At 50.4% G+C, this 24,859-nt stretch overlaps 2 protein-coding genes across 2 annotated transcripts; one reads left to right on the top strand and one right to left on the bottom strand.

The window, feature by feature from the left end:
* Positions 1–7,452: 7,452 nt before the first annotated feature.
* On the bottom strand, positions 7,453–12,851 carry PRR3 (proline rich 3). The gene is made up of 4 exons (XM_016214819.2): positions 12,315–12,851; positions 11,606–11,668; positions 8,998–9,288; positions 7,453–8,731 (listed from the first exon to the last, which is right to left on the bottom strand). The coding sequence occupies exons 1-4, from the start codon at positions 12,523–12,525 to the stop codon at positions 8,625–8,627; spliced, it is 672 nt and encodes a 223-aa protein (XP_016070305.1). The 5' UTR covers positions 12,526–12,851; the 3' UTR covers positions 7,453–8,624.
* Positions 12,852–13,080: 229 nt separating this feature from the next.
* Positions 13,081–21,959, top strand: GNL1 (G protein nucleolar 1). The gene is made up of 12 exons (XM_016214814.2): positions 13,081–13,568; positions 13,970–14,135; positions 14,477–14,613; positions 14,767–14,918; positions 15,036–15,107; positions 15,978–16,185; positions 16,345–16,440; positions 16,840–17,031; positions 20,230–20,408; positions 20,479–20,641; positions 20,862–21,002; positions 21,379–21,959. The coding sequence occupies exons 1-12, from the start codon at positions 13,496–13,498 to the stop codon at positions 21,618–21,620; spliced, it is 1,821 nt and encodes a 606-aa protein (XP_016070300.1). The 5' UTR covers positions 13,081–13,495; the 3' UTR covers positions 21,621–21,959.
* The last annotated feature ends 2,900 nt before the right edge of the window (positions 21,960–24,859 follow it).

Below are 24,859 nucleotides of genomic sequence, written 5' to 3'. Positions count from 1 at the left end.
TACAATAAAATGGACAAACAAATTGACAAACTGCAAAGTGTATACTTTGATAAGTTATGACATATATACACCCATTAAACCACTACCACAATCAAGATTTGGGTTCACTTCTAACACTACCACTTAGTAGGTGTGGGAGCAAGTGCCTGTCAGCCCTGTAAGCTCCCATTAGCTCCTTAAACCACTACGGTCATGCTTTTGTGGTGATGCTTTAGTAGCCACCAAGGCCTGAATTCACTGTGCTAAGGGTCAACAGATTAGGGTGGGTTCTCAGTCCTTAACCTCTTCACTCTCCCAGCAGCACGTAATGCCAATGGCCACTCCCTCTGTTTTCTTCAGGGACACTGCTCTCTCCAGGTTTCCTTTCCACCTCAGTGGCTGCCCCCTTTTCCCTCTCTTCCTGGCATCTCCTCCTGAAGTCTAGATATGGCAGTATTTTGGGCCCCGTTTTTTGACACTCTTCTTTATCTAGATCTATTACCTATGTCTCATGACTTTAAACGCCATCCATAACTGATGAAGATCCCTACGTGTCTCTTGTTACCCTAAACTTCTGCCTTAAGCTTCAAGCTCAGGAATCCAATTGCTTCTTGTACATTCTCTCTGAGATCTCTGATATCTCAAATTAACATGTACAAAAATGGAACTCTTGTTACTCCTCAAACTTTTGTCTCCTCCAGGTTTCCCGATATCCAGAAGTTGCATCACCTATAGAGGGAACATACCTCAACATAATAAAGGCCATATGTGACAAACCTACAGCTGATATCCTACTCAATGGTGAAAAGCTGAAAGCTTTTTCTCTAAGATCAGAAACAAGACAAGGATGCCCACTCTTGCCACTTTTCTTCAACATAGTACTGGAAGACCTAGTCAGAGCAATAGGGCAAGAAAAAGAAATAAAAAGTATCCAAATTGAAAAGGAAGGAGTAAAACAGTCTCTATTTGCAAATGATATTATATATGTGTGTGTCTGTGTGTGTGTATAGCATATATATATATATCCTAGAGAATGCACCAAAAAATGTTAGAATAAGTAGATTCAGCAGTTTCAGTATACAGATATACAAAATCAATTTATACACACTAATAACAAACTATCAGAAAGAAAAGAAAACAATCCCATTTACAAGTACAGCAAAAAGAATAAAATTACAAGTGCACCAAAAAGAATGCCTAACCAGCGTGGCTCAAAGGTTGAGCATTGACCTATGATCCAGGAGATTACAGTGCAATTCCTGGACAGAGCACATGCCCAGGTTGCAGGCTCCATCCTCAGCAGGGGGCATACAGGAGGCAACCAACCAATGGCTCTCTCTCATCACTGATGTTTCTCTCTCTCTCCCTCTCCCTCTCTGAAATCAATAATAACAAAAAAAAGAATACTGAGGAACAAATTTAACCAAGGAGATAAAAGACCTGCACTAACTATGAGACACTGATGAAAGAAACAGAAAAAGACACAAGTAAGTGACAGCAATACCATTGCTCATGGATTGGAAAAATTAGTATCATTAAAATGTCCACAATACCCAAAGCAATCTAAAGAATCAATGCAATCTCTATAAAAACACCAATGAGCCCTGGCCAGTGTGGCTCAGTTGGTAGAGCATCATCCCACACACGGTGAGGTCGCAAGTTTGATTCCTGGTTGGGGCACATGCCTGGGGTTGTGGGCTTGACTCCCAGTAGGGGGCATGCAGGAGGCAGCCAATTGATGTTTCTCTCTCATCAATGTTTCTCTCTAAAAAAAAAAATCAAAAAAAAAATCAATAAAAACATTTTTAAAAAGAACTTAAAAAACACCACCACCAATGACATTTTTCACAGAACTAGAACAAAATTCTAAAGTTTATATGGAACATAAAAGGCCCCGAAAAGCCAAAGCCATCTTGAGAAAAAAAAAACAAAGTTGGAGGTATTACTCTACCTAGTTTCAAACTGTAAGGCCACTGTAATCAAAACAGCCTATACTGGCATAAGAACAGGCATATAGATCAATGGAACAGAACAGAGAGCCTAGAAATAACCCCACACTTACATGGTCAATTAATCTATGCAAGGGAGGCAAGAATATACAACAGGGAGAAGACAGTTTCTTCAACAAATAGTGGTGGGGAAACTGGACAGATACATTATAAAAATGAAATGACCACTTCCTTACACCATATATAAAAATAAACTCAAAATGGGTTAAAGACTTAAATGTAAACCTCAAACCATAAACCTCCTAGAAAAATAGACAGGCAGTAAACTTTTAAAAAATATACATTTTTATTGATTTCAGAGAGAGAAGAAAGGAGAGGAAGAGAGAGATAGAAACATCAATGATGAGTCATTGATTGGCTGCCTCCTGCACACTCCCTGCTGGGGATGGAGCCGGAAACCCAGGCATGTGCCCTGACCCGGAATTGAACTGTGATCTCCTGGAATGTAGGTCAATGCTCAGCTGCTGAGCCACATGGGCCTAGTGGCTATAAACTCTTGACATTGCTCTTAGTTGGGGGTGTATAGGAGGCAGCCAATCAATGTTTCTCTTTCACACAGATGTTTCTCTCCCTCTCCCTTCCTTATCTCTAAAAAACTGAATTAAAAAAAAACAAACGTCCAGTTATAAAAATAGCCAAAGGGGATGTACATCATGGGGAGGACAGTCAATATCACAACTATGCATGGTGTCAGATGGGTGTTAGACTTAGTGAGGTGATCACTTTGTGAGGTATATAAATGCCTAATCACTATGCTGTACACCTGAAACTAGTATTATATTGTATGCCAACTATAATTTAAAACAAATTTAAATAAATAAATATAGTAGCTAAAATTGAAAAAAAGAAAGGAAGAATCGCACCACCTTTTATTCTTGGGCCAACCTGAAAGATCCTTTCTCCATTCCCTCTCATCAGCAAGCCATGTCTGCTTTTCATTTATTGAAAAAAATGTATTTATTGAGTGCATGGGATGTGCCAGGTACTCTTGTACTTAGGGTCTTGGGATATCGCCAAATAAAATAAAGATCTCTGCTTGTATTTGTAGCAAGGGAGATAATGCTATGGAAAAAAGAAAATATAGATCAAAGTCAAAAGTATCAGGAGAGCAGGTTGTAGTTTTAAATGGACTGTTCAGGAGGCCTCAGTGAGGTTAAGTTAAATCCTTGAAGAAAGTGAGAATGTTGGCCCCATGGGTTTCCAGAAGAGCCTACCTGGCGGAAGGAACACACAGAGTGACTCCTTACAGCAGAAGTGTACTTGGCATAGATGAGCACACAGTGAGCAGACAGTGTGGCTAGTGAGCAAGGGGTTGTTGGAGAGGTAAACGGAGTACAGCAGGGTCTGCATTGGGGTCTTTTAGGCCACCTTAAGAAATTGGCTTCTACTCGTGACTAAAACGGAAATCATTACAAGGTTCTGAGCAGAGAAGTCACCTGACCTGGCCTACATTTTAACAGGGTGGCTTTGGGTATTGTGCTGAGATAGACTGAAGGGTGTGGGCTAGGGCAGGATGGCAGGAGGCAGGGAGCCTGGTTAGGTGACAGTGACTCGGACCAGGGTGATAACGTGGAGGTGGGGACAGGGCTGATTTCTGGATATATTTGGAAAAAAGAGCCAGTGGGTCTGGTTAATGAATTGGATGTCAGATGTGACAAATTATGACTCCAAGGTTTCCAAACCAAGCAACTAGAAAGATGAGTTGCCATCAATCGAGACTTTAAAATACATCCTAAATCTGCCCACTTCTCTCACCTCTACCCCAGACCAAGTCCCCATCTTTCCTATGGACTACAGGAGTGGCCTCCTAACTGGTCTCCCTGCTGTTATTCTTCAGTTTATCCTTCAGTCAGTACAAGTTTTATTTATTCATTATTTTTTGTTTTGACTTTAGAGAGGGAGAGGGAGAGAAACATGGACATGAGAAACATCCGTGTTGGGTTGTCTCCCCTGCGCACCTTTACCAGGTATTGAACACGTGACCTTTCAGTGTCAGGGAAGATAGTCCTACCGACTTAGCCACACTGGTCAGAGCCAGTATAAGTTTTAAAATGTAAATCATTTGATCACTCAGAATAAAATCCAAATGCTTTGCTTTGGCTTACAGGGCTCCGTATGACCTGGCCAGTTGAGCTTCCTGATCTCATCTTCTAGCCTAGCCACACTGGTCTATTTCCACCTCAAACCTGAGATTCAATTTTGCCTTAGGGCCTTTGCCCTTGCTGCTCCCAGTGTCTGGAATGCATTTCCCCTGATATCCATATGGTTGCTTCCTCAGTTTCTAGCTTCAGGATCTATTCTATTCACATGTTACCTCTTCAAATAAGTTCTCCAAGGACCTGTTCTTGTCCACCTGTCCTTCTCCAGCCTCTTCCTCCACTTTTTCTTCAGAGCATGTATTACTTAAGATTACATTACAGCCCGACTGGGCGTGGCTCAGCAGTTGAGCATCGACCTAGGATCCAGGAGATTGGGGTTCGATTCCCGGTCAGGGCACATGCCTGGGTTGCTGGCTAGGCAGCCGATCAATGACTCTCTTATCATTGATGTCTCTGTCTCTCTCTCTCCCCCTCCTTTCCTCTCTCTGAAATCAATGAAGATACATTAAAAAAAAAAATTAGATTGCATTCGTTCTTATTGTGGATCATCTTCAATAGGCCGTATGCACCATATGGGTAAGGTTTTTGTCTTTCTCACTACACCCCCAGCTCCTGAAACAGTGCCGGCTCCGAGAAAGCACTAACGTAGTCACTGAACGAATGAGGCTTAACTAAGAGAATGCAGATGAACATAGCATGCTGCCTGGTACAGAGCAAGCAACCAGCAGATGCCGTGCTTGGAGCTCTCTCGGGCCTCTCTGGCCATCCCTCCTGTTTCCTTGTCTGGCTCATCCTGGTCCATCTTGATTTGGCCACTGATGCCAGCTTCCCTCAAGGCTGAGTTCTGGGCCCTCTCTTCTTTCCACCTGACATTCTCCTCCCAGGTTACTTCAGCTACAGATTCTTCAGACAGGTCTTTCCTGTCCACGTCTCAAGCAGCCCCCAACCGTTATTCTCTAGGCAATACCCCATTTATGTCCTTTATATCACTAATCACAATCTGTAATCGTTTACTTTTGACAAAAGCAGACCCTGGCAACTGGGAAATGGCCTGACACTAAGAGCTAAGCCTTGGTGTGGCTCAGAGCAAGCCTGGCACTCACAGCTTAGCCACTGTGCTCTCGTGTCCATCACAAACCTCACAGGACACCAACGGCAGAAAAGGTCATTCTGTGTAAGGCTGCTGTGTGAGCCGTAAGCACTAAACAATACTAAACAGCCCCTCTTGGCAACAATGAGTGACGGCTGTTTTTTTACTTTATTTTTTACCAAGTTACATCTTCAGTCATGTTTTATTCCTCCTTCCTTCAAAGATGAGATTTATTAAGAGGTGCAACAGTATGATTACCCTTACTTCCCAACAGCTCCCAATCCAGAACAAGTCCTCGACTCCTTGAACGTGCCCCTATCACCTAACACAGACCCTAATCTCTTCATTTCTAATCCTCTTGTAATGAGGTAACCTCTTCAGAGCTAATAAACCCAACTTTGTTTGACTATAGGTGTGTTCCCGGTGGTATCTGGCTGGAAGGGCATTGCCACTTTCACTGTCTTACTTCCTATACCATCCTGAAATTTTAGCGGGGAGTGGCTGGTAGATGTTCATCCTGCCCCGTTTCCACCTGCTCAAAGTCCAACATTTTGCTCAGCACATGGCTGTCTGAATATGTTCCCAAGCCTCACTGGCAGGTAGGTATTGGCCACAGGACTAATTTATAGCCAGTGGAATATAAATTGAAGAGCTGGATGTTAGCCTGGATGAAATTTCCTTTAAGACAGCTGGTGTGCTCTGCCTTTCCTCCATCCTGAGGCTTCGAGTAAGGATAACAAACTGGAGTTTCGCTCTGGACTGAATAGGAGGGTCTGACCCCTAGGAACTGTGGCGCTGAAATCTGGGGGGAGCTAATGCCCAGGGACCTTGTGGCGTCATGACTACCATGCATGCCTTGGACTGTCTACCTCTTGACCTATGAGAAATAAATGTCTATCTTGTTTTAAGACTAATTTTGGTTTCTGTTACAATTGAACTTAAAAGCTGATAAATTGGCCCATAGTCGGTGCTTAATATTTAGAGTAAATGTACCCATGCTCATGGCTTCAACCACCATCTATATGCAGTTAACTCAAGATTTAAGCCTCATTTTAATCGAACATCAAACCTGTATATTCAACTACCTACTTGATATCTCCCCTTGGATGTCTTTAAAAAGGCAGCTCAGACACAACCATTTCAAAAGTAAATTAGTGGCACTGTTTTCCCCAATACCTTTTTTTAAAAAACGTTACTTATACAAGCCAGAATTAGCCCAAGAAACCAAAATACTTTCATTTTGACCTCGTTTTCAAAAGTCCACTTTTCCCCAACTCCACTACCAAAGTCAATGCCATCCTGAGACTCACCTGGATTACAGAAGGAACTGTCTAACCTGCACCTCCAAGCCTGGACAGGGCCCCAGAGTGTATCTTTTTGAAAAACCAGGTAATTTGTGCTACTAGCCTGCCTGAAACTCTTCTAAGGCTTCCTTCTTAAGAAAAAGACCCAAAGCCTTGTTTTGCATGGCTTCACCGGGTCTAGCTGCTTTCTTCTGCCTCACCTCCCACTCTTCCCACCTCTTGGCAAACATCTTTGCCTGGACCACTCTCCCACCTCGCCTCCTGCTTGTCCCTCAGAACTGGCCTGTTGTCATCTTTTGAGGTCCCTCTACCACATAACCTTTCTTCATGCCTCACTTCTTTGCAGCACTATCAGGCAGGTCTAACTTTACACATATTTATGACATCTTGATGAACATGTCCCTTAGATTTTCAATTCATTGGTTCCAGCTCTCAGTTATTTCTTGTGCCCAGCACACTGCCTCGTCCACAGGTGCTCCACACATACTCACTGAAAGACTGCTTTGTCATTAACACTCCACGAACACCAAGCCCTCACACAGAGGAAGTGTTTAAAAATTACTCCGTGGAGCTCAGCTGCCATGGCTCAGTGGCTGAGTATTGACCTAGGATCCAGTAGATCATGGTTCGATTCTGGGTCAGGGCACATGCTCGGGTTGCTGGCTCAATCCTTAGCAGGGGGCATGCAGGAGGCAGTCGATCAATGACTCTCTCTCATCACTGTTTCTCTCTTCCTCTCTGAAGTCAATGAAGACATATTTAAAAAAAAATTATTCTGTGGGCACCTGGTTTTGCTTTTCTCCCACAAAACCTTATCCTTGAACGTAATGCAGCCTGGTCCAGTTCAAGGGACCCAGGTGGAAGAAACAAAGTTTTGCCTTTCTCTATCCCCACTGTACATGAATAAATGAAGGATGATTCCAACAAAAACAGCCTCATCTGCACCTCCAGAGATGACTGGAACACAGGGATTGAAGAAAATGTTTGTTTCCACTGCATTTATTACTAATATAAAAAAAGTTAAAAAGAAAAAAAAATTCATTTTCAGTTCTCCAATGGCTCTCATCCCTCCTTCTTGCCCACACAACTCCTAACCCATGTCCTCAGGGCCAGTTCAAGATGGAGCCTGCTCACTGCCGTTTTCACAGAAAACAACCAGTGCCAGAGACACAGGGATGGAGGTTGGGAGACGACAGCAGGACTGTCCAACTTCCACCTAAAGATAGGCCAGGTGGAGCTTCACAGAACTCGAAAGAAAAGCTGGTAGCCTCACATGACACAGTCTAACTATGGAGGGAGGCCCACCAGGGGCTTTAGAGCACATCTCATGGGCCCGGTCAAAGCCAGGAAGAACACCACCAGAAGAATTGGAAGGCTGGGGAGGCAGCCTTGTGGAAGGTTTCACAATCTCCCGTGTTGGGAGGTGGGGAAAGCCTAGAGGGCACCAAGAGCCTCACTTGTTTTGGCATAAATACTCTACTGTGGGGAAGCCACAGAAATGCCACAGACACTGAGAAAGCTACGAGGGGGTGCACGTTCACAAAGCACAGCGATCACAGACCATGGTGGTGGGGCCATGCTACTGACGGTGAAACTACAAAATCCAGAAGCAGGGAGGGTAGCCTTTCAGGAAATGGCTCTGTACCAGTCACCCAAACCTGACCCCAGGTCAGACAACCCAGGGAGTGTCACAGAGCAGCTGCCAACATTGGGGGTAGGGACTATCACATAAAAAGGACTTAAAACAAGCAGCCAGAAGAAGATAGGAAACTGCTCCAGGGCTCAGGAATTGAGGGCCATACTGGGGGCTGGGTGGACAGATGCACAAGAAACAGCACCAAGTAAGTTTCCTGCTCAGGAGTTGGTTGGTGAGGGTTAAGAGGGCCTAGGAGGCAGTTGAGGGAACAAAGATGGGGTCCTGAAGGCGAGACTTTGGAGGCTGGGTCAGCAGAAAGAGTGCACACTGTGCCCCAGTGATGAAACACAACTCTGAACCCCCAACGGGGGAGGTGGTGGACAGGGGTTGGTGTTACTGAGGGTGGTGGGTGGAACAGCCTCACAGTAGCTGTCACAGGGCCACAGGGAAATATATGGCCGCTAGGTCACCGATGGCTCCTTCCAGCTCGGATGGGAAGGCACAGTCTCACAGAGGAGGTCCGTTGACGCCTGGGTGATAAAAGGCACAGAGGTCCTCATATCGACAGTGGCCCTTTTTGGCAAAGTGTCGGCAGACAGGACGGTCAGATTTGTCTGTGAACAAGTGAAGACAGGGCAATTTAAAATGTGAGTAAGGAAGAAAACAAATGTAACAGAAAGAAGAGATCAAGACGGCGGTCAGACTTCTACTCCCTACCATTTCCAGATACTTCCTTGGAATGGCAGTCTTCCTCCTGGGAGAAACACATTCAGGGCTACTCCCACTTCAAAAGGACAAAGGACAGTGCAAAGGAGAAGAGTCCTGGTCATCCTGAGAGTGATAGGTATTAAATGTTACAGGCATACAAAAATGACCTCACCTTCCATAACCTGGGGCTCATCCTTCGAGGGGCAGGTATTCTTGACAAGTGACCAGCTTTTGAGCCTCCGAGGATGTCTCTGTTCTTTGTGAAAGCCTCCCCTGGAGGGACTGCCGTGGCCTGGTCCAGGAAAAGGAGGCTCAGCACTGACACCCCACCAACCACGACCATATGGACCAGACCTGGGGCCTAAGCCTCCCCAAACAGGGCCTCTGCCCCGGGGAGGAGGTGGGAGACTCAGCAGTGGTGGAATCATTAATCCCCTTGAACTTGGGGGACCTCTGTGAAGAGCTAGAGAGAGAGAGAACCATGGAAAGGTGATCAATGGCCAACTTAATCCTAAGAAAGTCCTGATTTTTTTTAACTGAAGTACATTATACATACAAAAAAAAAGTATACCAACTTCAAGTGCACAACTCAATTATCACCAAAGTGAACACATTTGTGTTTCTACCACCCAGGTGACGGGATAGAACCTTATTAACACTTCAGTTGTTAACCCCCCTTGTGCCCCACCTACCCCGCTATTCCACCCTCCTCCCCAAAGGTAGCCACTGGCCTGACTTCTAGCACCAGAGGTTACTTTTTGCCTAAGTGGAAAACTTTGCATAAGTGGAATCATACAGTCTGCATTCTTTTGTGTCTGGCTCCTTTTGCTCAACATCATGTTTGTGAGATTCATCCAGGTTGCCTGTAGCGAGTTCGCTCCTTTTCATTGCAGTGTAGTATCCCATTGCATGCACACACAACTTATTTATCCATTCTACTGATGGTGGACATGTGGGTGGATTCCAGTTTGGGGCTATAACGAAAAACGCTGCTATGAACATTTTTATACATGTCTTTGTTAAACATATGTATGCATTTCTGTTGAGTACATACCTAGCAGAGGTATTACTGGGTCCAAGAGTATATGTATGCTCAAGTTTAATAGATAAAGTCAAACTTTTTCCAAAGTGCTTGTACCAATTTATACCCCCACTAGCAGTTGGTTTCATAGCTCTGACAATACTGGGTACTGCCAATCTTTTTCATTTTTGGCATTATGCTGAGTGTGAAAAGGTTTTCTGTTTTTTTAATTTGTGGCAAAATATGGAACATAAAGCTTGCTATCTTAAGTATTTTTAAGAGTACACCTCAGTAGTGTTAAATTCACGTTGTTGTGAAACAGATCTCCAGAACTTTTTCCATCTTGCAAAACTGAAACTCTGTATCTACTAACAACTCTCCTTTCCCCACTCTTCCCAGGCCCTGGCAACCACCACTCTATTTTGTGTCTATGAATTAAACTACTTTAAATATCTCATATAAGTGGAATCATAAAGTATTTGTCTTTTTGTGACTGGCTTACTTCATTTACCATGATGGCCTCAAGATTTATCCACGTTGTAGCATGTGACATGATTTTCTTACTTTTTGGGGCTGAATTAATATTCCGCTGTATGAATATGCAATATTTTGTTTACTCATCTGTCAGATATTTGGGTTGCTTCCACCTCTTGGCTATTATGTATAGTGCTGCTATGAACATGGGCGTACAAATACCTCTTCAGGATTCTGCTTTCCTGAAGTAGAACTGCTGGACCATATGATAGTTCTATTTTTAATTTTTTGAGCAATCTCCAGACTGTTTTGTGGCTGCACCATTTTACAATCCCACCAACAGTACACTAGCATTTCAATTTCAAAGTGGCATGTTTTTATCTTGCATCTATTTGTCGACTAATGATGTTCTTGTTCACATTTTTGGCCATTTAGGTTTTGGACTTTGAGGTGGCTATTTGTTTTTTTGCCCATTTTTCTAACAGGTTGTCCCAAAGAGTCCTTTATATATCCTAGATATGAGCTCTTTATTGGTTACATTTGTTACAAGCATCTTCTACTCTATTAATTTCTTATGGTGTCATTTGATGAATAGAAGTTTATATTTACTAACGCAGTTCAGTTTACAAATCTTTCCTTTATGGGTAATGTGTTTCCTCTGCAAGAGCTCCTATCTATTCTAAGACCATGATATATATTTATTTTCTAGAGTTATTTCTTTACCTTTTACTTAGATCTATATTCCACTTGGAATTGTGAAGTTTCTATATGGTAATAATAGGTCAGTTTTCATTCCCCACCTCATGAATATCTAATTAATCCAGCATCATTTACTGAAAAGACCACTATTTCAGTTCCATCTTAATCATTAATGAAGTATCCAAATATGTGTGGGCCCGTTACTGGACCCTTTATGCTGTTCTATTGATTTATATGTCTAACCTTATACCAACACCACCTCTGTGTAACTGTCTTTACAGTAAGCCCTGACATTCAGAGCAAGCCCTCCCTCTTCTAGACTGACCATGCAGCCTCTCACCCTGATCCTTTGTATTTCCATATAATAATGCAGAACGTTTACTTCCACAAACAATACAGATATTATCACTGGGAATGCACTGAATCTATAACATTGAGTTTTCCAATCGGTGAATACCCAACATCTCTCCACTCAGGTACTGAATCTCTGATTTTATTTTGATTTTAAGTCCTTCCTGGGTTTTAGTCCCTCCTTTGCTCCCTTCTCCAGGATCGAATCAAAGAATTAGGGCCCCTTCCTCCTCACCTGACTTCAGGACACCAGGCTTTCCATTGGCCATGGGGGGAGGGCCCAGAAGGCTGGGTGGTCCTAAGAGTAGACACAAAAACAGTCATTATAATGAACTAAGGAACTGATTATCCTGTTATGTTTTGGTTGTATTACTCATTTTTTAATTCAACCAGTAAAACCAGGTATATTCGTAGCAGTGTTAGGAGTCTTCACCCCATCTATTTGCTCTTTCCTCTGCAAAAGTTTTCAGGGTTAGCGAAACGTGGAGGTCAAGGGGGACAACGCAGGAGGGATGCCTACAATTTTCTCTTTCCCTGACACTGTTGCTATCCAAAACATCCAGAGGCAATCCAACCCCTCTCTTTAACTGTTGGATAATCAAGTAACTCCTCCTCACCCAGGAGTTTAGAAAAAGCTACACTTCACCTTCCCTCTGAAGGTCCGGCCACAAACTGTCATCCCGGTCGCCGCAACCTGCAACCTCTCCAGGGCCCCTCGCCCTGACGTCCTGCGGCTGCGCACGCGAGCTCCTTATCCTCTCCTCCCCAGCCTTCTTTAGAAAGGTTTAGGCGCCGGGCTGAAGCCCAGGGTTCAAGGACGAGCACTCCCTCAGGGCTGCACCCCGGAGAGGCCCTGCGCGCCCCCCGCGCCGGAGCCCCTCCCCCGCACCCCTCAGCCCCCCGCCCGCGCCCCGCGGCTGACAGGCGCGCCTCCCGCTTCTCACCCACAGGACCGCCGCCGCCTGCGTCTCCAGTCTCTTCCCGCTTCGGCACTTGGGGCTGCAGCGGCGGCGGCTGCTGGCTCTGCTTCTTTCGTTTGGGCATCGTGGTCCCGGCGACGGCTGCAGCGGGATCTGGAGGGCACCGAGGAAGGGGCACGCCGGGTTCCCTTTCCGCTTCCGGGGGCGGCGGCCCGGGGGGCTGAGGCGCCCCCATTTAATTTCCGCAGGCCGTGGAGCCTGTGTGTGGCCCCTTCTCGCGTCAGCGGCGTCCCCCGCCACGGCCAGGCACGACGGCGACCTCAGACCTTCCCTTCGCCGCCGTCTAAACGCCTCACAAACGCCGCTCTTCCCGCCTCGCTGAAACCCGCCACGCGCGGCTCCTCCGTGCACCATAGAGTCGCCAGGCCCGGCCTAGAAGGTCTGAGGAGAGGGCCGTCGCACCCTAAGATCGCCACGTCCGGCCCCCGTTACTATGGAAACAACTGCAGGCACAACTTCGTGACCTCTGACCTCCCTCCACAGCCCGGTCCCCGGGTTTCCCTCCTCGCCCGCGCCCGCCCTCAGGATCCGTGAGCCGGCCCCTCTCACCCTCCCCGCCAGGAGCGGGGTCCCGGCAGGACGGCGCCGGGGCGCCGCAGACCCCACCCGCACGGTAAGGCAGCCTCCGGGCCCCTCCCGGGCGCGGCCCACTCGCGTCAAGCCCGGGGCCGGGCGAGCGGCCGCGGCGAGCCCACGCCCCTCTCTGCGGGGGTAGCACCCGCCTCCCGCTCCACCGCCCCTCCAGGTGAGTGGTAGCTTCTCCCGGAGCGCGAGGTAGGGAGGACTGGCGGCCCCCCTCTTCCGAGCGCGGGGTGGTAGCGTCCGTGACGACTTGAGCGCGGTCCTCCCACGCGCGCGTCCGCCCTCGCGCCGCGGCTCCCTCTCGGTGCCGCTGGCTCTCACGTGCGGGGAGCCCGCCCCACGTCGTCCGCTCGCCTGGTCCCGGAGGGAAGTGACTGTGCTCCCTCCACCCGTCCGCCTTCCAGCCCGGCTACTGGGGCGAATCGCCGGGCCCGCCTGCTGACGTCACCGCCCGGCCCCGCCCCTTCGAGGGTCCCGGGCCCGGCGGCGGGGCTGCCCCGGAGGGGAGTCAGTTGAGGCGGCGGGAGCGCTGCGGAGGGCGGGCCAGGTGACTGGTCCGGGCCATGCCGAGGAAGAAGCCCTTCAGCGTGAAGCAGAAGAAGAAGCAGTTGCAAGACAAGCGGGAGCGGAAGCGAGGTCAGTGCGGGAGCGAGGGGAGGGGCGGGGCTCGGGCTCACGCGCATCTGGAAGGAGGGGTGTGCCAGCCGCAGCTCTGGGGGGGGCCGCGCGCGCCTGTGCGCGCGGGTGACCGCAAAGGGGATTCTCTGACCCCAGCACCCCTATATGAGAAGGGTGGGGAGGGATAGAGTTGGGGGAAGGGAATCCCTCCTGCTGGAGCAGGCGCCATCCCCCCAGATCCCTGGAGGAGGAGTGACTACCCCCGCGCACATCCAGGAGGGTCCTGAGCAGGGTGGATGGGAGCGTCGGGCCTCAAAAGAAGTGGGGGGGGAGGTGAGGGGGAACCAGGCCGACCGCGGAGGGGATTGTTTGGCCCCTGAGAGCCGGCCAGCACTGGCGTCACCGGGTCCTTCCCGCAGGGCTTCAAGATGGGCTGCGATCCAGTTCCAACAGCCGCAGCGGGAGCCGGGAGCGGCGGGAGGAGCAGACCGACACCTCGGACGGGGAGTCTGTGACCCATCAAATCCGTAGGCTCAACCAACAGCCTCCCCAGGGCCTGGGCCCGCGAGGCTTTGACCCAAATCGGTGAGAGTGGGCCTTCCCCGCCTACCAGGAAGTCAGAACATTGGGGGGAGGCCCGCTGTCGCTGATGGAGGCTTGAAAGGAGGCAGTGGGGCTGGGATGCCACGGTTCTCCCTTTTCCCGGCCTCTGTGCTCATGGGGGCCACAATCTTCCCTTCCCAAGGAGTGGAGAGACTTTGGCCTTTAGAAGGGGGAGAATATTGCGTCAAAGAGCGATATGGGGGAGGGCCCAGTCAGAGAGGAGGAAAACGACCTTGGAGAGAGCGCTTAGCAAAGTTGTCTGCACAAGAGGAGAGTTTGTGGCCACAGGATTGCAATGGATGCCATGGTCCCTGTCCCCATAGATACCGACTGCATTTTGAACGGGACAGCAGGGAGGAGGTGGAGAAGAGAAAGAGAGCAGCCCGGGAGCAAGTGCTACAGCCGGTCAATACTGAGATGCTGGAGCTGGACATCCAAGAGGTATATCAGCCTGGTTCAGGTGAGTGAGGACTCAATAGGCTGTTTGGGACAGGCACTGGGTTGGGGGAAGGAGTGTGGGAGAGTGAAAGTGGACTGTGAGGAAGGAGGGGTCTGGGATGCACTCTGGAGTCCTGAAACTATCCTCAGACTTGAATTTTTCTTGATTTTGCAGTGCTGGACTTTCCACGGCGCCCCCCTTGGAGCTATGAGATGTCCAAGGAGCAACTAATGAGCCAGGAGGAACGGAGCTTCCAGGAGTATCTTGGGAAGATTCATGGGGCTTACACCTCAGAGAAGCTCAGCTACTTTGAACACAATCTGGAGGTGAGAATGAAGTCAGGACAGAAGTGGGACGTAGTGATCTAGGGTCAAATTGGTCTGGGGTGAGGCAGGAAAGGAACTCTAGGCTCAGATTCTGTTCTATTGACTTTGTCTTTTCAGACGTGGAGGCAGCTGTGGCGAGTGTTAGAGATGTCTGACATCATCCTGCTCATCACTGATGTCCGGCATCCAGTGAGTCCTGGGATGAGGCTGGGCAAGTGGGAGGAGGGTCAAGGGCAGAGGCAGGAGCTGGGAGACAGGTATCCTTCTTCCCTTTCAGTCTCTTCTACTCCGTGCTGATGTCTGCAGTCAGGGGCTCAGTTCTGTGTGTGTGTTTTTTTAAATATATCTTTATTGATTTCAGAGAGAGGAAAGGAGAGGGAGAGAGATAGAAACATCAATGATGACAGAGTCATTGATTGGCTAGCCCGCAACCCGGGCATGTGCCCTGACCGGGAACCGAACCCCGATTGCCTGGATCCCAAGTCGATGCTCAACCGCTGAGCCACTCCCGGCCAGGCAGGGGCTCAGTTCTTTATCAGGATCACAGTCTGTCACTCCTCCCCGGCCACCTGACTCTCCTCTGTTATTCCTTTGATGAAAAGTTGCATATCCTGTTTCCCAGCCCAACAGAGCTAAACCAATAGAAAGTCCCAGAGTGGAGCTCCTGGGGATGTCAGGAAGGCATCTGGGGTTGCCCCCTGTTCTGTCACATCGTTGAGCACAGGACTCACCTGGAATGCTGGGGTGGTGGCTGATGGCCTTGCATGAACCTGCTCTGCCACCTCACTGGTGTCCTCCAGTGGGAGAAAGGGAGGTCTGTGAGGGACACTTCCGGTGGAGGTCCGTAACGACCTGTTCATGCACTGCTACACAAATGCACACATATTACTTATCTCTGTTATGTCTTTATAGTTCACTTTGGCTGACTTACTCATTTTGCCCCAGAGTCTGCTACCACCAGGGTCTTGTCTCCAAGCTGTGCCTGCTGAGTGGAGAGCTAGAGGCAGAGAACTCTGGGTTGACCTCTCATTGCTCATCCCCTTACTAACCCTGTCCCAGGTTGTGAATTTCCCACCAGCACTCTACGAATACGTGACTGGAGAACTTGGGCTGGCCCTGGTGCTGGTCCTGAACAAGGTGGATCTGGCCCCGCCAGCTCTCGTGGTTGCCTGGAAGCATTATTTCCACCAGCACTTTCCCCAGCTCCACATAGTCCTTTTCACCTCTTTCCCTCGGGACCCCCGCATCCCACAGGACTGTGGTGGTGGTGAGTGGGCAATGAGGAGGGCAACATGGAAAGGTGGGGTGGCAGGGGATGAAGGGGAGAACAGAGGGGCTTGTTGACAAGGGCGTACCTGATTTTGGACCTGAGGGTGGTGGAAGAGATGAGGCTTGCTAATAACTCTCTTGTGCCATTGGATCTCAGTCTTGAAGAAAAGTCGAAGGCGGGGGAGAGGATGGGCTCGGGCCCTGGGGCCGGAGCAGCTGCTGAGAGCCTGTGAAGCCATCACTGCAGGGAAAGGTTTGTGCCCCTTGGAGGGAGATGTGGCAGCCATGGGGAGACCTAAGGCACAGAGTCATTTTGCTCACCTTTCTTGAAGTCAAGCCCTCTATCATGGACATAGGCGAGAGGCCCGGGGGAGGGATGGAAGCCTGACTTGTTGTGACCTGAAAGGCAGCAGGTAGGCAGGAGCCCTAGTATAGCTGCCTTTAGGTTTCCTAGGACTTTCCAGGAAGCTCTGATAGAGAAATGCACGTGATTCCTGGGTGGGGTCAGTGAACACTGGGGAGTCGTCGGTTATGCACCTCGTCACTGCCCAACTCCAGAGGGCTTCAGTTACACGGGCTGTGCCGTCCCAGTCATGCCATCGTGTGCGGTGCCCTGGGGAGAGCGCTCTTTGTCTTCTCCTTCCCCGAGCAGTGGACTTGAGCAGCTGGCGGGAGAAGATTGCCCGGGATGTGGCTGGGGCCACCTGGGGCAGTGCCTCCGGTGAGGAGGATGAGGAGGACGGGCCCGCGGTCCTGGTGGAGCAGCAGACAGACTCAGCGATGGAGCCGGCCCGCCCGACCCAGGAGCGCTACAAGGATGGGGTGGTGACCATCGGCTGTGTGGGTAAGGATGTGCTGGCCCACGCAACAGAGGAGGGAAGCCCACCAGGTCACAGTGGGCTCCCTGGGCTCTGGAGGCCGCCTGCTGCAGGGGAAGGGTCATACCCACCCTAAGTCGTAGGTACTTTGATTTTTGAAATGAGGACAGTGATACCCAAATAAGAGGATGATGTGAGAAATTAAGGAAAGAGTATAGAGAGAGCCTAACAAAGCCTGACAGCGACAATAAGAATAATAATTGTTAAAATTTAACATTTATATGGTCTTACTATGTGCCAGGCATTGTTCTGAGTGACTTATATGCGTTATCTGTTTCAGTTGTACTAATTAGTCCGTGGTAGAAGCTTAGCAAATGTTAGTTTCTTTCTGCGTCTTAACCCTTTAAGTCTGTTGTCAGAGAGACTCTCCCCTTAGTCCAGAGATTCGTCTCTGCTTGTGGTGGGGGAGAAAGGAGTGTCTGAGTAGGCCCAGGGCCCCTTTTCATTTTTGGTGGGAGATGTGAGAAGTGACTTTGGCAAAGTTGTGATACTAAGGCGTTATTGGAACCAAAAAAGGCCCAGCCTAGAAGAAATTAGGGACAGCAGAGTGGTTGGCTCCTTGGAAGTGCTCCTGACTTACCTTTTAGTCTCCTTTTTGTCTTGGGAAATTCCTGCCTTACTGCTGACAGTCATTTTCCTGTGGCTTCCCCTCCCCTGACTTTGAGCCCGATGCTCCCTCCCAGGAGGCCTGAGCCCTCTCTTGGGCCTGCGTACTGACCTGCCTGTGTTCAGGGTGGTGTGCCAGAGCGAGCATCTGCTGTGGCACACGTAGCCCTGAGTTTGGATTTCCATCCACTCCCATTCCTGAGGCCAAGGCACCAGGTGCTGGTGAAGGGTGCGCTGCCGTGAGGGTGGCAGAAAAGCTCCACCTTTACGGAGCTTGTTTTCTTGTGAATAAACTGTGTCATCATTTAAAATGACATTATTTAGGGATAGTGAAAGGGGATAGAGAGCGACTTGAGGAAGGGTCCTCAGGGACAGACTCCTGAGAAGAGCCCTGATGATGGAGAGAAGTGGCTGTTGGAGATATGGGGAAAGGCCTTCCAGGCCAAGGGATTAGTAAGTGAGAGGGCCTGAGGTGGGAATGAGTTTGCTGACTGTGGTACCAGCCGGGGGAACTGGAGTAGTGGAGCCAGAAAAGAGAATCGGGGATAAGGTAGAAAGGTCTCCAGGGGTCACATCCTATAAGGTCCACGGCTAAGAGAAGACATTTTGGGCTTATTCCAAGTCTGATGAGAAACCAGAGGTGGTCTTTGAGCAGGGGAGTGGATACTAAATGTGGGATAGGCAAGGGAGCAGGGGAGCGCATCTGAGGCTAGGGCAGTGGCTCCCCAGACTTTGTCTGGAGCAGCTGGGAATACTGAAACGGGAGCATTGGGAGAGGAGCAGCTGGAGGGGCTGGGGAGGGTGGGGATTCAGACATTAGTTTTTAGATAAAGAAAAAATATCCCTAGTGGAGCTATTGAATAGGTAGTGGGTATATAAACCTGGTATTTAGGGAAGAGGACTGGAGATGTGAATTTCGGGAGCCATGGGTGGGTGTAAATGGATGAGATGTGGAGGGAGGAGGCAGGTGGAAAGAGGAGGCCGAGCCGGCATTTAGAGGTTGGGCGATAGAGGAAACAGGGTGCCCAGATGTCAAATGAGAAAAGTGTTTGGAGAGGAAAGGAAGACTCAGCTGTATCAAATGTTGCTGACAAGTCGAGTGAGATGAGAGCAGAGACTTGCTCAGCAGACTTGGCAGTGCGAACATGCGTGGTTTCAGTGGAGGAGAGAAAGCCAGACTGGGTGAGCCAGCGAGAGAGTGGACAGCAATGTGGCGGGGCCCCAGACAATGCTTTGGGAGCCAGGAGCCAGACACAGCAGTCTTCACACTCATGATTCCATTTGTGCAAAGTTCAAAAGCTGCCAAATTGAACTGCATGGTTCAGGGATACATAGGTCATAAAACTAAAAAGAAACGTAGGCAGTAGGATCCCTTACAACTCAGGTAAGGCTCACACAGGGAGAGGGTTTTGATCAAGAGGAGACAAGGGGCCTCTGAGGATGTGCGTCACACTTGGCCCAGGAGTGTGTGGTGAGAGTTCATCCAGCACATTTTCATCTAACCCGCTTTTGTGTGTGTTACAGTGGTGTGTTTTCCAAAGTGTAAGAGAAAGTTTATTTAGAAAGTCACAAAGGTAGGAGTGAACTGTAGAAGAATTGGACTCGGGAAACAAGTCACAGAAGCAAAAGAAGGGCCTTTGGAGCTTAGAGGGGACGAGGGAAATTAGAAAGAGAGAGGAGAGGGAGGAGGTGCATGTTACAGTTAAAGATGATGGCATGAAGAAGTGGTGATCAAAATAGACAGGTCTTTGAAGGAGTTTCACTGTGCAGGGGACAGAGAAATGGGGCTAGTGGATGTTGTTAGTGGAGGGTGGTTTGTGCCTCCCTCCTGGTAGACAGGAGATGCTTAGTGATTGGAGGTGGAGGCAGTCAGCATGCACTGCATCTTTCCGCAGCCGCAGTGCAGTCAGCTGCCGGGAGCAGGTAGGTGCTGAATGGACAGTTGCATTTTACGGGGTTGGGGTTTTGCCAGGTGTGTAAGGGGGTGGGGGCGGGGAAGAGGCAGGACCAGGGAGTTCAAGGTCTGTGACAGGGACTGACTGTCGAGTGGGATCATGGAGTGGAAGTGGGAGAGAGGGAAGTGAGGACAGGAGGAGGAGGAAACAACCTTTGGAAGGGACATCCTGGCACCGAGAGGAGATCTGTGCAGACACTGAAGTCGGCCCAAGTAGAGGTGGTGGCCATGCTAGTAGTGGCATTGAGCCCCAGCTCTAGGCTTCTCTTGGGAGGGTGTAGGATGGCCAGGAGACCAGGCCGCCCTGGACGGGTACTGGCCCACAGCACGCACCGCACCTGTGTTGTATTTGTTTCTCATTTAATCTTGACCTCTCTGTGGTTGGAGGATCTGCGCTGTAAAGTGAGGAGGCAGGCTCAGAAAGTTGTCAGTGGCCTTGAGGCTGCAAAGCTGTTAAGCGGAGATGCCAGCCCGCAGTCCACAGCCTGGTTTGTGACTTGCAGTGTTAAACCGCTCCCCTAGTTCCTCTTTCACCTGCAGACATAGTGCCTCCTGCCACTACAGCATGGATCTGCCATGTGCTAACTTACTTTGCTTTCCTCAGGTTTCCCCAACGTGGGAAAGTCCTCACTGATCAATGGGCTGGTTGGGCGGAAGGTGGTGAGTGTCTCCAGAACCCCGGGCCACACCCGATACTTTCAGACCTACTTTCTGACCCCCTCCGTGAAGCTCTGTGACTGCCCGGGCCTCATATTCCCCTCCCTTCTGCCCAAGCAGTTGCAGGTATGAGGGCAGAGTGGGAGGGAAGGGGAGGTAGGAGATGGAGGCAGGTCTGAGGCTCTGGTTTCCTCAGGTTCTGGCAGGAATCTACCCCATCGCCCAGATCCAGGAGCCCTACACTGCTGTGGGCTACTTGGCCTCCCGGATCCCTGTGCAGGTCCTGCTCCACCTGCGCCACCCAGAGGCTGAGGACCCTTCAGTAGAGCACCCCTGGTGTGCCTGGGACATCTGTGAAGGTGGGTTCCGTGTGCCTGGCTCCTCCCCTTGCCCCTTACTGTGCCCTGTTCCCTCTCCTCAGAGGTTCTGTGAGCCATCCATGTAGCTACTGGCCACCTGTAGATTTCTGTCACCAGCAGCACGATCTCTCCCTGGAGTGTTCTGGGGGAAACTGGAAAGACTGTGTTAGGGCAGTGGGGTTAACGGGCTTCCTTCCCCGTCGTTCTTTCCTCCTTTCAGCCTGGGCAGAGAAACGTGGCTATAAGACAGCTAAGGCGGCGCGGAACGATGTGTACAGAGCAGCCAACAGTCTCCTGCGGCTGGCGCTGGATGGCCGCCTCAGCCTGTGCTTCCACCCACCCGGCTACATGGAGCAGAAAGGTCGCTGCTGTCGCGCCCCCGCACCCTGCTGTAGTGTAGGCGCGGGGGGCTTGTGGCCACATAGGCCCAGGGGCAAACCTGGATACTGCACCTGTCGGCCAGCTCTGGGGTACTGGGTGTCTCTGAGGCTGTTCTCTGACCTGCAGAACCAGGGCGCTGGGAGTCAGTGTGTGGGGCTGTTCAGTGCGCAGCACGTGGGAGGGGCAGGCGCACAGGCGCAGGCGGAGGCGCAGGCCGGCAGCTGCGGAGCCGTCGCTAGTCTTGGGCTGCGCCTCTCCCCTGCCGCCCCCTTGGGCTGTGCCTCTCCCCTGGCGCCCCCGCTGCGGTCCCTAGTTCAGAACTGTCCTCTGACCTTCTCCTTGTTTTGGCTCTGCAGGCACCTGGGAGTCCCATCCGGAGACCACGGAGCTGGTGGCTTTGCAGGGCAGGGTGGGGCCTGCAGGGGATGAGGAGGAGGAGGAGGAGGAGGAGCTAAGCAGCTCCTGCGAGGAGGAGGGCGAGGAGGACCGCGATGCGGACGAGGAGGGCGAGGGGGACGAGGATGCCCCCGCCGTGGCCCCGCGTGGCAGCCTGGCCTCGGGAAACCCGTATGCCGCGCTGGGCGAGGGCGAGTGCTGAGGCCGCGCTGCCACCTCGCCCAGCAGAGTTTGCTTCTGGATTGACCTGGGGGTGTCTCCCCCTGCCACCCCAATTGTGAATAAAGATGGCCTGCTTTGTAGCCTTTTCCCGGTGCACTGAGGTGAGAGTGGCTGTTTGAGACGGACAGCTGTGGGAGGCTCCTCTTTCCGCGCGTTCTCTCTGCCAAGGAAGAGTCCTCAGGAGTTAATTCAGCGGGTCTAAGGCCGAAACCCGCTTCCTCTGCCCGCCCTGCCTTGTGTGCCTTAGGAGTGCCACTGTCACCCTGGGGCGCAGGGCGCTTCAGGCTTTCAAGGCTTGGTCTAAACGCAGCCCCCTGGGGAGTCATTGCCATTCCTCTGGGGTTTGAGCAGCACCCCTGTGCCCCCTGCTGCCAGACCTGGGTTCCACCAGGAGCTTTCGGGAGGAGAAGCCGGAAGAGGCCTCAGGATCTGATGTCTCCAAGTGGGATTTTTACAGGGTTTATTCAAATTCAGCAAGTGTTTATTGCGCTGACTGGCTGTGCTGAGCCCTGAGCACATGACGCTGCACAGATGGGGCCTGGCCGTGGCCGAGACCAGGATCAAGCATCCCAGGTTTTGGATTAAGAAGGGTGTGTAATGTTCTCCAAATTCTTGGGGCTCATGCAGTATAATTCTAGAACTTCCCATTGATGAAAATATTAAGACTAAATGCTTGTGAAAATGTTGATTAAATGTGTCCAAGTAGAGTCTTAATTACTGGCAGAGTGTACACATTTATGATTTGAGCAGACCGGCCTAACAGCCTGTGTACACCAGGATGTATGAGGCTCAGAGGACGGGGTACAGAGCTAGCCTCCTGAACCCCATTTCCCTGGTTGGGGGTAGAGGCGTGGGGATGCAGTGCAGGGTCTGAGCTCTCACGGTGCCATTTCAGCAGCGACCAGCTTCTGAGTCAGGCACCTAAGGCTTCGCTGTATGTCTCCCTTGTCAGGCAAGCAGCCAGACTCCTGGATTTAATATTTGGAGAAAAGGGAGAATGGGTTTTGTTTTATTGGCTGCCATAGTGTTGTCTGGGTTAGGTGGTAGCAAAAGTGTTGTTGCTAGGTCAACCATTAGGTGTAGAGAGAGGGTAAGGGGCAGTACACCAAGTTCCCTCTCTTCACTCAAGCACCCCATTCATGTCATGGGTCACTGGGCAATTGTTAGGGAGCAGAGGAGGCCGAGGCGTTGGGGCTGCGCAGTTCCTCAAGCCCCACCCTTCTTCGGTCCCAGTGAGGCCCTAAGCCCTGGGATTTGCACTCCAGTGCTAAGCTCAAGTACTGCGCGTGTGGATGTGCTCGACACTGTGCCATGTGCATGTGCTTGAACATTGCCCAAAATGTGCTGTAAAAGAAAAGTCCAGGCTCAGAGGAAAGCCTGCCTGGCTTCCATTTGGGGCTCTTTAACCTCAGGGCTGCGTCTTCTGATGGAAGGAAGGGGCCTCAGCTCAGCTTCCTCTAAGGGTTTGTGATGTTCAGGGTTCAAGGAACACTGCTGCTGGAAGTCACCTCAAAATGTGGAAGGAGAAAAAGGAGTTTCTCTTCCTGCATTTCTGTCTGCTGTCTCTTGGGTATCAACAGGCACTGTGGAGAGGCTGGGGTGGAGGTGGAGATGAGACCTGGGGCCGGAGGGAAAGCTGAGGAGGGCGTTTTTTTGTGCTAAAAACTGGGAAGCAGGCAACTCTTAACATCCCTAAGGGCTAAAGGATCCAGCCCGAGCCCTGCCAATGACTCACTGACTGTAGGAAACAGACTCGCAGCAAGCAGGTCTGGGAGGGGAGGAATAGCACCCCAGCCACAGGACCTCAGGCTGTGGTTGAGAGGAAGCGGGGCCTTGCTCTCCTCCACGCTGGAATGCCCAGGGCCGGTCCTCACACCCCTCTTGCCTGGGTTGTGGCCACTGTGGGGAGACTTGACCAGGGAGGTCTATGGCTCTGGTAGTTCCCACAGCTTCTGGCCACTCTTGATGGAGAGAAACCTGTCCATCTCATTTAGGCTGGAATTCCATTTGGAATTGGGCAAGTTTCTTCTAAGCTGCTCTTTTTCCAGCTCTAGTCTGAGACAAAGTAGCTGTGTGTGGTCCAGGGTAACTCAATAACCTGGGCCTCTGTTTCCTCTTTTTTTTTTTTTAAATATGTTTTTATTGATTTCAGAGAGAGGAAGGGAGAGGTAGAGAGAGAAACATCAATGATGAGAGAGTCATTGATCTGCTGCTTCCTTCATGCCCCCTGCTGGGGATCGAGCCCACAGCTGGGGAATGTGCCCTGATGGGGAATCGAACCAAACCATGACCTCCTGGATCCTAGGTCGATGCTCAACCGCTGAGCCATGCTGGCTGGGCTATTTCCTCATTTCTTATAATCATTGACACAATCAACAAAAATGGTTTGAAAACGATATGTGCCAGACATGCCAAGTTCTGGGACAAAAAAATTGTATAAGGCATAGAGCTCACAGAGTGGGACAGCCAGACATGAGTCATGATAACATAGTAATGCAATAATTCTATAGTACCATGTAGGTTAGAAAAGTGGACAGTTGTGTCCACTGAGCTGTCATACTAAGTGAGGTAGAACAACCCACTGCTGCCCTGAGCATTCAGTTGCCCACTGCCGGTTTGTTGAGTAATTTCTGTCTTCCAGTTGCTGCTAAGTGATGCAGAAATGGTCCTTTGTGGAGCTCACAGTTAGACAGTTACCACGATGGGACAAGTCCCTAAGAAGGGTGGTGCAGGGTCCTAGGCAGCAGCACTGGTTCCATAAGGGAGGGGCCTTGAGATGCTGACCAGGAAGGAACGGAGAACGGGGCTGGAAGCTGTGTGTGTACAGCAAGTTCTGTATGACAAAAATTAGTCTGTGGCAAAGAACTGCTATGGAGACACCCAACGGGCAGCTAAGCCAGTCTTGGGGAGTCAGAGGAAAACAAGGAACAGGTCCAAGCTGAGGCCTGAAGACTGAGAGGGAGTTAGCGAGGCACTGAGAGGGGAAGAGCATTCCAGAGGGGGACAGCAAAGGTCCAGGAACAAGCATGTGGTGTTTGGCAGATTAACATGTCAGGCATGGCTGGAGCAGAGGATCGAGGAGAAGCTGGGAAAGGTGGAGCTGGAGGGCAGGCTTGGTCAGCTCTTGCTGGGCCTCGTCAGCCATGCCAGAGATGTAGGCTAAACACTGTAGAACCTTAAGCCCAAGGCTGAGAAGAGATTTGTGCCTTAGATCACTCA

The sequence above is a fragment of the Miniopterus natalensis genome, chromosome 5, assembly GCF_054644295.1.
Source record: "Miniopterus natalensis isolate mMinNat1 chromosome 5, mMinNat1.hap1, whole genome shotgun sequence".
Lineage (NCBI taxonomy): Eukaryota > Metazoa > Chordata > Mammalia > Chiroptera > Miniopteridae > Miniopterus > Miniopterus natalensis.
This window is presented reverse-complemented; position numbering and strand designations above follow the sequence as displayed.